The sequence below is a fragment of the Polyergus mexicanus genome, unplaced genomic scaffold (assembly GCF_030449975.1).
Source record: "Polyergus mexicanus isolate NDT 795.1 unplaced genomic scaffold, iyPolMexi1.0 SCAF_9, whole genome shotgun sequence".
In the NCBI taxonomy this organism is placed as follows: Eukaryota; Metazoa; Arthropoda; class Insecta; order Hymenoptera; family Formicidae; genus Polyergus; species Polyergus mexicanus.
In genome coordinates this window covers 9,795,692-9,810,351 of record NW_027223329.1, presented here as the reverse complement: position 1 = coordinate 9,810,351, position 14,660 = coordinate 9,795,692, and the positions used below count along the sequence as shown (strand labels likewise).

The 14,660-nt window shown below is 32.8% G+C and overlaps 1 protein-coding gene across 3 annotated transcripts; it reads left to right on the top strand.

Moving 5' to 3' along the window:
• Positions 1 to 927: 927 nt before the first annotated feature.
• Positions 928 to 14,384, top strand: LOC138936668 (aquaporin AQPcic-like). Of its 3 annotated transcripts, none has more exons than XM_070302262.1 (5): positions 928 to 1,130; positions 8,686 to 8,873; positions 9,890 to 10,033; positions 11,677 to 12,138; positions 13,787 to 14,222. In XM_070302262.1, exons 1-5 carry the CDS (start codon positions 1,106 to 1,108, stop codon positions 13,793 to 13,795), a joined length of 828 nt encoding a protein of 275 aa, XP_070158363.1. In that variant the 5' UTR covers positions 928 to 1,105; the 3' UTR covers positions 13,796 to 14,222. The 3 variants fall into 3 exon arrangements, with proteins under 3 accessions (XP_070158363.1, XP_070158364.1, XP_070158362.1); XM_070302263.1 differs by lacking the exon at positions 928 to 1,130 and adding an exon at positions 8,226 to 8,345 and having other exon boundaries at positions 13,790 to 14,384; XM_070302261.1 differs by lacking the exon at positions 928 to 1,130 and adding an exon at positions 8,237 to 8,345 and having other exon boundaries at positions 13,787 to 14,384.
• The last annotated feature ends 276 nt before the right edge of the window (positions 14,385 to 14,660 follow it).

Sequence of the window (14,660 nt, the reverse complement as noted above, 5' to 3'; positions counted from 1 at the left end):
ATAATATTTTATATTCGGATTGCGTAACCAGATTGGTTCAGAATAAAAAACTCATTAAAAATTCATTATTCGCGTTTATATCGATAACTTTTTGCCTGAAAATAGGAAATGCATCGAATATATGTCGACGAGACGAAAAATCTTAGTATGTTATGTATATAAAAAAAAAAGGCGATCTCCTAGATAATTGAATCCTGAAAATACAGACGATTTGGAGGCACGCTAGAAAGATATAAAAATAGCGGTGATCATATATGAAAGAGCAAAGCGAGCATTGTTGCGAAAGATACGATATAAATATTCGATTCCAAAATTAGTATTCTTCAACTTTTTGCAATCAATCTTCTGAAATAGATATTGCAAGGCACATGTAAATTCAATTTAAAAAAATATAGAGATTTGGCGAAAAACTAGTATAAAAGGAAATGAAAAAGTAATTAAAATAGATGAAGATGAGGACAAGTATAATGAAACGATTTGAGTAAGCGACGATATGTTACGAATGATATTACTAAGGCAATTTAGTCAATTGTTTCTCAGTTTCTCAGACGGTCCCACGGATTCTCGAGTTTTTTCGTTATTGTTACATAAGCAACGATAAAGACTGAAAACTTAATTGCACAGAAAATTACTTCCTAGCATTGTTCGCGACGCAGAAGATTTCTTAATCTCGATTTAATGTATATAGAGAATCTACTTAAAAGTATACGTTAGCGTACAGACTGATAATGAAAGCTTCGACAATCATTGCCAGCTACTGCTGACAAATACACGCGATGTACAGTAACGTTGATATTCTCTGCGGGAACCCCCTATTCTGAAATTAACATCCCCGCCTGATTTTACTATACGAGCGAATAGCGAGCGACGAAGTAGGACGTACAGGCGCGTTGTTACATCACGCGAGCAGAAACCACGTGTCTTCTTTGCGCGATAGAACAAAGTTACGATCATATTCGCGGCTCACAAAGAGACCAGCTGACGGAGTGTGCGGGTGTCACTCTCTCTCTCTCTCTTTCTTTCTCTACGCTGTGTTGATACCTGTCCGTCCAAGTCATTTGTGTTTGTGGTGTTGTGACACTCTCTATTGGAAAGACGCTCCGTCATGCCGGCAAACGATTTTCGCGCAGGTAAGAAACTTGTATTAAACTCATCTCTCTTTTCGTTCAAAAAGTATTGCTTTGCGACGATGGTTGGAATAAGTATAATTATTTATTAATGTAATAAAAAAATTTCGATGACTATGGAGCCGGTATATTTTCACAATTTGAGAGAGTTAGAAATCTTAAAGATAAGATATTTAGAAAATGTCTACTCAATGTAGATTTTTATTTAGATTTTGTTCATATCAATATTTCTACCAAGCAATATTATTTATGAAAGCACTAAAAATTTATTACTTTTTTTTAATTAAATAAGAATAAGTCTTAAATATTTTCAAAATATTAAAATTATACCTTCGAGAATGTTTATTATTTAGTGGAAAGAAAATATGACGCAATATATACCGAAGACTTTCAAGGTTTGAATAACTTATAAGAGATCTCGAAACACAAAAGGTCTGGCAACACAGAAGATCTCGAAATGGTATTCGCTTCTAAATGCAATCTTAATATTACTGACAATATTCATTTTTCATATTTAGCATTAAGTATCTCTAATTATCAGTCTCTAAATATCATATATTTTTAATATGAGATAAGAAAAATAAACAATCGTATTTAATGTTAGAGAAATTTAAATTTCAACAATAAGCCAGTAAATATCAATAATATAATGAGTTATAAGAGAATGATAAAACAAAAGCTGTAAATGAAGATGTTTATATGGTATACATTGTTGCAATTTATCCGACTAGTAGTTTCGAAATAAATTCAAGATTAGATTGCGTGCAAATAAAACTTGCTTCTTTGTGACATAATAATTTGCTTTATATTTCGTGATTGTCAATACAAGTTGTAGTAATATGTCGCTGCTCTTGAGTAAGCGATTCCATAACATGGGGCCGTCGACCCTAGTCCAAATACTGAAATAGTCTTTACCTTCAACCTTCGATTTAATAATACTTATTTTAACGCTATATGATAGTATATCATAAAAGATACTAAATTAATTTAAGAAATAGTATTTTTCTTATATTTAACCGTGTTGAAAAATTTATAATAAGTAAACGCAAACGGACAAATTAAATTAAGCAAGCAAAAATAATATATATTATATTATTAAAAAGATAATGCCAAGTTACTATGGAACTCTTTGCGATTCATCCCATGTAATGTGATGGCATTGCTATCTTTAATTTCGTTAATTTTAATGCGAAAGAAGGAGAGTCGTACGATGATCAAAGTGTATTTTTTAACATAGTCAGCAACAATAAACTTTTCCTCTCATTATTTCATTATATTTATAAAGAGTACAGACATTTTTTTTTTAATTATCAGTCAAGATAATGTATCCATGCAGTTGTTTATTCTCTCTCTTTCTTTTTGCGTTATAAATTTTATAAATCTATAAATTTAAAAATATTTTACTGTGTATTTTTAAATAGTCTTTTTATTTTGTATTTTTTCACGTTTAGTATTGCACAAAAAAACTTTTAAATCTAACGGCTAAAATAATTACGCACAAATTAAATATTACTATAAACAATACTATAGAATTCTGAGAAATTAACAATAGCTTATATCCATACAACATCCCGCACGCACGCAGCATTAGATGCAATTTGTTGTAACACGATTCATGATAATATAATATGATAATCGTATATTACAGCAAGAGGGCCAATTGTACGATAATTCTCTTTTTCATGCAATTATACCGACTGGTTACGTGACAAATGTTGATTAGGCTTTAAGGTCTTGTGTGCATACATAAAATTTTAATTCAAATAGCACACGCACATTTAAGTTGCTCATCAAATTTCAATCATTAATTGATGAAATCACGATATATTAAAAAACTTTATCATTTTTCTCAATATCCGGCGATCCGAGATTGCTCCGCGTCGTGAATTTCTTCGATTTTTTTACATAACGTTAAATTCTAATTTCATTTACTGGTATTGCGATAAAAAAATTCATAAAGATCCTTCACGAAAAAGACGGCAGCAATTTGTGAAATTTCAATACGAATATATCCATTCGATTCTACGAACATTTCGCCACGAGAAAGATCGCGATGTAGTTTCAAGGATTTCTTCTTCATTCGTTCCGACTAAAGTATTTTTATCGACGAGCTGCGAGAGATTGTTTTGTCGATATGAGTAACAGATCGCTTACGCCTCGGATTTTCCTGGCTATTGTATCACAAGTTATAATTTTTCACACTCGCCCACTTACGTGCGCCTTGTTAGGTTGCACATTCATGATGAAACGGAATATCATGTTTATCTGCCCATCCAAGATAAGAATATTTTAGTTCCGATGATAACGTTCTCTCACAATTTGAATTCACCGACAATCGCTTGTCAGTATCGAACGAAACATGATCTCTGTTTACGCTATCGTGTTTGGTTAATAAATATTAAATTAATGGTAAAAAAATGCAACGCGAGATATTATTGATTATCTTACATAAACGAAAAATGTAGTTAATTAACACAGATCTTGTATTGAAATAAAAAGCTAATATATCCATGTATTAATACAAACATGATATACATACATTTACCAAGAATATACTTTAGATATTTTTATTACTGCAATAAAAACTTGTCTTATCATTATATATATAATATAATATATAATAATTTTTTCACGTCTCTTTAATATATCTATAAAAGATTACGTTAAAAGATATTACCGGTACTTATGACGCTGGTAATAAAAATTCGGCAGATAAAATGAAAATCATATTATTAAGCTATATCGCGCAATAGATAATTCTCTGACGTAAATAAAATTTTTTATCAACTTCATTTTCTTTGATCCAAATCAATATACAAATGAAAATTTCATCGATATCGATTGCTATTTACAGAGACACAGTTTTCGCTCCATATTTTGTCCAACGTGTTTCAACGGCGGAAGATCATTTAGCAAGAGTATGTTCGTTCGACGGTTGTTATGGCATATGCGATTAAACTTTTGACTCATGGCTATCGGTTAACTCGTGATACTGGCCTTTATCGTCCTAGCGTGTGAAAACAAACCCGGTCTCGATATCGCGATACATACAAATTTATAGAATTGCTCCGCGGTTATCTCAATTCTGCTAAGTCAACGCTAATCGATAATTAATGAGGACGCATTGATTATACACTCGGCAAGAGAAAACTTCTTACGACATATATATCTTCTGAAATGCGACACGTCGTGCAATTATTGATATCCGCGCAAAATGAGAATTGTGTGAATATAAATTTTGCAAGTTGATAACCGAGAAACTTGGAAAATTACTCATTTTGGTTATATATTTATCTGTTATTACAGTGAAAATTGCAAATTAAGCCATTAAAACAAAACCGGGCCAAGTAAATTGTGTCGATATGTCGCAGATATTTGCGAAACAAATTAAGATATAAAAATGTATCTTTTTTTTTTTATAATATAATTACACGAACTTTTGTTTCAACCTGTACGTTAGCAGTAGTTCGATGTGATAATTGTATAATATCAATGTATGCTAATTAAACAACTTTTTGCCTTCATAAAGTAGATTTTTACTTCCTCAAACGGAAACGAAAAAAGTTTATCGCTAGAGGTTAAAAGATGACTTTTGCGTTCCTGCTATCTAGCAATATAAATCTTATAAATATGCATCGTCATACGATGCGATTCCATAGTTAATTGCAAATAACTAACTAACGTTTATAACTTGATCGTTGTTGTTGTATAAAGCAATGACGTCAATTCTCAAAGCACGTGTATAAGTGTGCAATTTTATTATCGTCGGCAATAAAAAGAATGATAATAATACGATTGCGATTAATTGCGATAGAATTTACATATAAAATAAAAAGAGAATTATAAATCTACAAGATGTCAGTTCGTGTATCATACACTCGCTTCGATCACAGATCGAATTTACTAAAACCGTATGTCTATTCTTGATATAAATGTACGTATCAAAATATTTAAATTTTCGCTCATGAAAGTGTCACGAATGAAATTTCAATAACTATTCTTGCATCTCTCAGAGTAATATAATATTTAAAAGACGAGGTAAAAAACGCGACTTTTCCGCGTACGAATTTACGGAAGAAGAATTGTTACAAAGAGATTTTTATTCAATGAAATTAATAAAAATCGATCCTCGCCGTCTCAAGATAGAGGAAGAAATTGCGCTGACTTATTGTCAATACGGAATACACGGATCATTAGTCAATTTGCGTCGGCTAACATTTGAGTTACGCTCGCAAGCGTTTATCGATCTAATTGGCAGATTATGCCGACTAATTGCCGCGTAATCTCCTGGCGGTGCTCCCGCCAAAATTAACCGATTGTATGCAGATCGTAGATTAAGAGCTTCGTTAGTGCAGGCAAACGATCGAGCGACGATTAGTGACGCGCGCAACAAATGTGTCGTAGAAGAAATTGCAGCTTCTTCTTCCACGGCCCATCCATCTTCCTTAGACAAGTTTCACACTGTCAATGTTAATGATCGACTCGCGGCAGACAGGATTTGATTCATCGACGTATATACCCGGCGGATTAAAATTATCGCACAATTTCAATGATTCACTTGAGCTGCGATTACGTGTTCTGCTTCTCGGATGTATCTAATTGCAGATTGCGATATTTTTTAGAACCATAAATATGATTCTACCATGTCGGTCGTTTACGCAAATTAATGATTACTCATCTCTTAATTATCGAGCAAACAAAATCGTGAATAAAATCGGTTTGATGTAACGAATTAACAAGTATAAGCTTTTCTGTGAGAATTTACTTCTTAATAGCAATAATTACTATAATTAGTTCCTACAATGTTCTCTTTGCGTTAGGATTCGCGAATCTGATGATAATAAATTAGATATAATAGGATAAAAAATATAATGACGTTTCCGTTCATTGTTACAGCATATAAAATCGAATAATCGATACCAAGAATTTGATGGAAACATATAATAGTCGAAGATTATTAAGCAAGTATAAGCAAATTGTATGCATTTAATTCGACGAAATTATGCGATAATTGGATGCATCTTATATACATTTTATTGTGAGAAGAGATAATGTTTCTATCGCAAAGACGATAACGGACAATTTGAAATATTATATAAGCTTTCTGCCGCTTTTTCTCTAAAAATTTATATTTGTCTGCTCTTATCACGCGCGATATTCATTCGCTATCACCGGATAAGTATTATCGACAGATTCTGAAAGTGGATTTGTCGACTGCTACAATCTTTCCTGTCTTTCACAATATTCACGATAAACTCAAATATTTTATCGCTGACCCGCGACCGATGTTGGGCAAAATGTAATCGCGAAAAATGTAAACAACTAACGATTAACAAACAACAAATAACCATTTTTGATATAACATTAATATAAAATGTATCGTTCAATATTGTCTTGGAGATTTGATTTCATATATAATGCAATAATTACATAAGCGATAAATAGAAATCAAGATTTCTTTAATACGTACGATATAGTCGATTAAATAAGATAATTGATGTTGTCAAGTTTACCGATCAAAGAATATAGACTTTTGATGAAAAACATTATTTGCTTTTTTTATTGTTTAGCCGGAGAATCGGAAAGATCGTATGAACAAACAAGTCGCTATACTTTCTTTTTTATAGTGAAAATCGATACGTTTCTTTTAATGTTTTACACAGAAGATCGTTCATTGTTGGTACAATTTATCCCTCTCTAGAATATTTATAGAATACTCTTTACAAGGATGTACCATATAAATGATTCAGCTTCAGCCGAGATAAATACTCTTTTTTTATATTGCAATTTTGAAATATTCCGTTCTCGATGTAATATGTTTTCAGTCCATGTTTTTAATAAAGTTGAAATAGAAATATGCGTTCGCACGAAAGCCATATCTAGTTTGCAGTTGGAATTTTTCGCGATATTATTTTTATACTATAATCATCTGATGTCGTATCAATGTAGCCGAGAAAATTCTGCGATAAGTCCGACAATCTTATTGATGTAAACATGAATTTTTATCATTTGTTTATCACTTTCACTGACAGTTTAAATGTACCAATTCAATTAATTTTACTTTACATTAAACATCGATTATTTTCACTCTACACGAGAGACAGTCTTGTCAAAAAGTTTGTTTTCTAACAAAAATATAGAACATATAATTCTAAGATATTCATTATTTGTTTCGTTCCACATTTGAATTTAATTCAACGTTTTAGAATTTGTATTTGTATTAAATTTACTTTAATGTAATTGCTCGATAGTCGTAGAAATTACAATTTACATTTTTTAAATCTAATTAATTAAGAAAGTGCCGATATTATGGCAACCAGTATATGTAAATTTTAAACACAACACATATCACTTTGACAAAATTAATCATTGGTTAATCAAATTATAATGATGCCATATAGCGTGCAAATATATCCACGAGTTTTTCGCGTGTATACCGTGCAATAAAAGAGCCAGTTGCTCTAACTGCAAAGAAAAGGTAAAGAGAAAAAACGTCTTTTACATCCTTATTAATGGTTTTAATGGGGCATCACCTGGCGAAGATTTTCCACTATTAAACAAGCGATTTTCCATGCGTGTGCTTCGAGAGATTAAAATAATGGAATTGATTGAATAGAATGTCGATTGAAAAGTTTTAATGGAGAAAGAATAGTAGTATAGATTCATAATTTACGAAATCTATTTTAAATTGTATTTTTATATTTAAAATAGATCTCATTAATTATAATGTTGTAATTTTTCTAAAATCGCAAAAAATACACAACATATACGTAATATAAAATATAATTCTAATATTTTTTTTCCTGATTCAAAAGAAATACAATTCTTAAAATCCTCGATTACTTTGAAACCTCAATAAGTTTCTTTCTAAGAAAAACGCACAGTAATATTTAAAACTAATTTATGTGGAAGACTACGTAACCCGCTGCGTAATCAGCAGATTTAATGATCTATCACTTCCGCCCGACGCAAAGTAAATATTTGCGTGAGCGTAAGTTGAATAGCTCTGTTTTTTCGATTGACAGTCGATTTATTATTGACAGCGACACATGCATCGCACATCGATGTCGCGTATATTATGGCGTGCGTCGACCTTGTCCGAATGGCGATGCTGTATCTGCCTTTCGTGAAAGTTATTCTGTCGATGGCAGCCGCGGACTGTGCACGTTTGTTCGACGTAGTGTAGCAAAATGTGGCGGAATCGCCGTAGGACGAGAGGCAAGTAATATAACCGCGTCGAAAATCCTGTATCCTTTGACATTATCGCGCTACCGTGTCATAAAATCGCTAGTAAAGACAGCTGACTAGTAGGAAAAATCGGAAACTTCGTCCTGAAACGTGGCCCATAAATAATGGCACGTTTCGAGAAGCGCAATGCTCTGGTATTTCTTAAAGTGAAATTTTGCGGATAGTGTTAGACAATGAGAAGTGAGAATTGACATTATGTGTGCAACAATTAATAAATACTTAATTTCTCGTGTAAAATTTAAATAATTCAATATTGTGATCGAAGAAGTTATATAAAATATTGCTTCTTTATCGAAGAAATGCTTTCCAGGATTGAAAAGATGGATGGAAGGAGAGGGTACTATGAAGAGCACTATTCTCGCCGGACTGGCGGAACTGATTGGTACATTTATCTTGGTGCTTGTGGGATGTATGGGATGTGTAGGTAGCCTAGGTGTCGTGCCTCCTCATCTACAGATAACGCTAACCTTCGGCTTAGCGGTTATGGTTGTCATCCAGGTCAGTAGGTAATCGGAAGTTTTCGGTTAGCATATGACTGATCGCTCAATTTATTATTATCTTATCTTTACGTGCATTTAAAAATATGACTTTACCTCTTTATGTAATACCGAGCGTATCTTGCACACGCGCGGCTCTCTTTTAATATTTTTTCAAGAATCACCTTAACAGAATTATATAATATCGCAGTTATAAATTTATATAGTATGATCGTGCGATTACATTCCATTTATCCACATTATTATAGTTATCTATTATATTATATTCAATTTCTCCATGTACAATATATGTATAGTATAAAATTGCGCATTTAATATATCATCGTAATTCATATTATAATGAAATAAAATGGCACGTCTTTCATCATATTATACCATTGAAACTCCCCGTGTTGAAAGTAAAAAGTTTAAAGTTTAAAGATATTCGAAATAAACAACACTAATTATACGACGACAACAGCTCGAATCGGTTCAAATTATTATAATTTCGATGCGATCGTATGCGGAGACGTGAAAAGAGATGTATATAAACGGATAGATTTTTTTTTATAACTAATTCATAATAATGATAAAACGATAATTGGCGTACAGTATATTTTCCCATAGCATGAAAAGTTAAACTCATCGATATTAATCTTGTTATACGTGTTTCTGATTAAGACTATCGCGGATTTATTTATTATATATATATATATATATATATCCTATGTATTTTGCAATATTATACTACAAGCGCGTTTTATCTCTTTTATATGCTGCTTTTCGCTCGTATCTGTAAACAGGATTACGGCAAAACGTGGCGATATCGTTTCGCGGTTCGTTAGCGAATATACTCGAATTTTTCTAATCCATATAACGCATATATTTTATTAGCTTTTATTCGTCTCGTTTCGTAATTTGTATCTGCGTCACGGTAATTCGGAATTTTTCGTGCGACGCGTTTCTTAATAAAGCAGCATTAAAGTCAACATGTTATCGATAATTAAACATTCTCTCTTTACTTTTCCGTTTTTACAGTGTTTCGGCCACATTAGTCAGGCTCATGTTAATCCAGCAATCACAGTGGGAGCTGTAGTTTTGGGGAAAAAAACTATTCCCGAGGCCTTAGTATACCTTGTGTCCCAGGTAATAGGTGCCATTCTGGGATACGGTATGCTAAAGGTAGGTATAAGAAAATTATATATTCTTCTTTATATTTTTCCACTAAATAATATTGCAATTAATTAGATGAAAAATAAAGAAAAATAAAAGTCGATCGATCCGTCTAATAATCGTTCGAAAAAAATTATGCAAGATCGAATAAAATTATTATTTCGTAAAAGATGTATATACAATATGTATGTATAATTATTTTTCTCGTTATTTTTATAATTAATTTTTGTTTAAAACAACACGAAAATTTTATATTTAAAAAATCGGCAATATTAAATATATATATATATATATATATATATATATAAATCTTTATAAAACTTATAATACGTGTATAAAACGAATATCATTTTTCCTAAATAGATAAATTAATATTCAAAAAAATATTATAAAATTCTCTGTGTTTCTTACGTTAAGTGGTTCGGTTTTCGGTTTACGAATAAAATTAATAGAATAGTGTAATATTTAAAGCGCGTATAATGTGGAAATAAAAGTGGACGATCGAAACATCGCCAAGTTTTAAATATAGAAATGATACAAAGATACTTTCTAGTTTTGTTGAGACACACGCGTGATGACCTTCGATGTATTCGTCATCGTACTTTGAATTATACACCGTTGAAACGATACGCACAAAATGCGAATTTTATTAAAGAATTAATTAACATTTCTCACTTCAATGATATCTTAATGAACGAAAAACGATTATTAAGCAAGACAAATATATTGACGATATTTATGAAGTAATAGAGCGAGTGAGTGTGAGAGAAAGAGAGAGAGAGAGGGAGAAAGATAGAAATAACTCAAGAAATTTTTCCGCCTGGTTTATATCAACGCGCAGCGAAACGCGGGGATCACAGCCTTTGTTTAATCAGTAATTCAGTACACGTGTTACTCGATTAATATTTCATGCTTCCGTAATGAGAAAAAAGCCTTACTGTTGCGGTATCTCTGCGTCTTTCGTAGCGACATGTCGGCGTGGTAACCTCGATAAGAAGCAAACAAAATAAATAATAACAATTGCCCCCCCTTTTTCCTATAAATGGAAGGAATAATGCATTCTTCAGAGTTCATTGATCGCGGAAAACATAACACAAAGCTCAATATTCATTATGGAAATATTACGTCGGACAAAAAAAAAAAAAAAAAAAAAACTAATAATCCTGGTAAGACACAAGAGCAAAACTGTTTTAATAATATAACAGTATAAAGCAAAAGAATATTGCATAAATAATACTTCGTACATATTTCATATTTTTAAACCGTGCTTTTGTGGATGTTTTTCTTTTTTCTTTTTTCTTTTTTTTTGTGACAGTTATTCAATCGCATATAATCAGCGATTTATATAATTTTATAAATCTGTATTACTAATAAATATTCTTATAAACAATATTCAGTTTTATTTTAATTATACGCTCGTTTTTAGTATACGATAATATAAGAATCGACATCTGTTATTAATGCGCCTTTTGCTTTTGCTCCGTTATGAATTTCTGCTTTACTTTATCCGCAATATAAAATCTTTTATTTTATTTTACAATAAACCAAAAAAAAAAAAAAAAAAAAAAATGTTGAAACGCAATAATTTTAATCACGTTCTACAAAGAAGCGTTTACAACTATTGTCTCAACAACGCTCAATGGTCCTTACAGGTGATGACGCCGAAGGATCACTTGACATCCGCTACTGCCGAACAGTCGCACCTGTTTTGCGTGACTGATCTGCACGCCGACCTGTCCGCAATCCAGGGTCTGATCCTCGAGGGACTCGCCACCGCCGTTCTGGTGCTACTATTCTGTTCCGTGGTAGATCCGAGAAACGAGAGAAACACGGACTCGGTGGCATTAAAGTTCGGCCTTACGGTGGCCGTATTGGCGACCGCATTCGGGCCCTACACCGGTTGTAGCATGAACCCAGTGAGGTCATTCGCGCCCGCATTATGGAACAATGAATGGTCGCATCACTGGGTCTATTGGTTCGGCCCGATCGGCGGAGCCCTAATTGCCTCATTCGCATACAGAGCTATCTTCAGTGTTTCCGAAAACATTGCCGAGAACGACGAGCCCACCGCCGAAGCGGTTGCGCTCAACAGCGTGGATGTCCATAAAACCGAGGTAAGATGGTTGAACGATTAATAAGAAGGAAAACCTAAGACATGTTACTCGTCGATTCGATTTTGTCTTTCGCCGTAAGATAATCAAATCGTGCGATAAACTGTGTAAACGTGAAAGCATGCAATAACTGTACTATTATTTAAAATGTTACATCCAATTAATTTTTCTAAGATCAAAAAGTGCTTTCTTTGTAAATTAATTTAAATAAAATTCAAAAAGAGAACGTTTCATTAAATATTGTTAAAATATATTCCACGACAAAGTATTAATACCATAAATATTACAAAGAAGTAATTAATTCGTTAAATTTCATTTATTATTAATATTACACTTCCTTGATTTTTATTGCGTGAAAGATTATTTGTGCACATTTACACAGTTACCAGCTTTGTTGCAATTAAAGAATGTATTTTAATATGAAATATTGGAACCGCCTGTCAACAATTAGTAAAATACAATATTATAGTCGAATGTAATTTGTTCGCGACAATAGAAATAGTAATTTGTATAAGAAAAAATCAACCGACTTGGCAAACCTTCTTCTTCTTTTTTTTTTCTTTTTTTTTTTTAATAGTTTAACATTATAAGGACAAAAGTTACGAAATGCGTGCGAATCTCTGGCATAAGAGAAACTGCGTCCCGTTCCAGCAATAATTCTCGTTAACGACGTTTCGGCGAAATTAACGGCCATCTTGGTACGACTTTTAACGACCCTTTAAAATACGGGAGGGACTAGGCTCACGTGACTTTATCATGTAAACGCCATACCCGCCATGCATCAGGGTTCTTCGCGTGACGCGGATTATCTTGTAAGGGCCAGCCGTAAAGGTCGACGATAAATCGCTAGGTGGGCAAGAAAGTTCAGTAAAACTGGTTTTACGGAACGTTATTGGGGAGAGCTGGATTTAACGTTGTCGGTATACCCCGATTGTCGCGAGCTTTAAAGTGGATAAGAAATAGAGTCGTCCGTCCCGACGATATTGTATTTTATTCTGTACGTATCTCTCTTTATTTCACTATCATCGCAGGATTGCGATTTTACTCGCATCCGATTACGATCATCTGAAAGCTCTCTCAACAAAAGCCACCTAGTTTGGAACGCTCTATAAAAATCCGCTCTATAAGTATTATCTACGACGAGAGTATGGTGCGAGAATATTAATTCTTAAAAGTCCGCGCGTTTTTTTATCTCTTCGCAGTATTTAAAGAATGGCCGTATTCTTCGTTAAACAATGCACGTTGAAATATTCTTTTGATTATTACGCAAAAATTATCTGAGAGATCTTGAGAGATTTGGAAGAGAATTAATATTATCTACGTTGCAATTGAAAACATTATTCTAATTTCAAGCTCTTTCGAGCAGCAAGAAATAATCTCCATTCATTTCAATTAAAATATAACGGTACACATTATGCTCGGCCAATATTAATTGTGAGACCGCTATTTATTAACCGCAGTACAGCGCACGGTGGAATAGCCGTTATTCGGACAATTCTGTGATTATTAGCAATCCTCAAACATCCTCATTTTGCCGCGGCATTTTCGGGAGCAAAATATATTTCCGCCATTCGTGATTTTCGATCCAGTCGCGACCGCGATTCAAAAAGCGCGCTGAAATTAATTGATATTAACCACATTCCTCTTTCAGCAGTCCTAATTTCAATGGCGAGACAGGCACAACCAATGTGACAGGCGGTAAAAAGAAGCTAAAACGATCGATATTTTATCAACAAGAAGAAAACCTTCAAACATCTCTTGAGAAGATAATACTTTAAAACGCACAGACGATTCAATGACGAGTCAGGTTCAAATAGTCAGAATTGTGAAAATCGCTTCGAAGCTCATCGTCAATCAGAAAATGTACTCGGAATCTCCGAGATCATTGTCAGCACAGAATGACGTAGCCATCGTCACGTGCGTATCCTCGTACAACCGCAAGTCACGATGTTTCTCAGTCTTAGTTTGATAAAATCATTTAATTTTATTAAATCGCGATCGTTTGTTATCATCATTGTTTTTTTTTTTTTTTCCCCAATAATCCAGTTTATAGAAAGCATCTCGACGATATGATCGTCGAGAGTGGACTCATAATCTTACGATCAAATCTTAATTGATATGAAATCTGAAATTAAACCGTCGTGTGCCACTTTCTTTCTGTAGTATAGTGTATATTCGCTATCAAATACCTCGATTATCTCTACAAGTTTATTGTATGTGTATATATATATATATATATATATATATAATTTCCTTTCTTCATCTGCTATACGTACGTTAGAGACAAGTACAAATTTGCGATTCGATGAGAATATGAATGTGGTGAATAAACATTCAAAAATGTATACTTAATTACAAAAAAAAAAACGACATTTTTATGTTAACTCTTTTGCTTTCAGTTTGATAATAAATCAAATTTCACAAAATTAATCTATAGTGCCATATTTTCATTCTCTTTGATTCGTGCGCCTTTTGCATAGTAAATATATTACAGTTATCGCAATTCGATTATATGTTATAATACT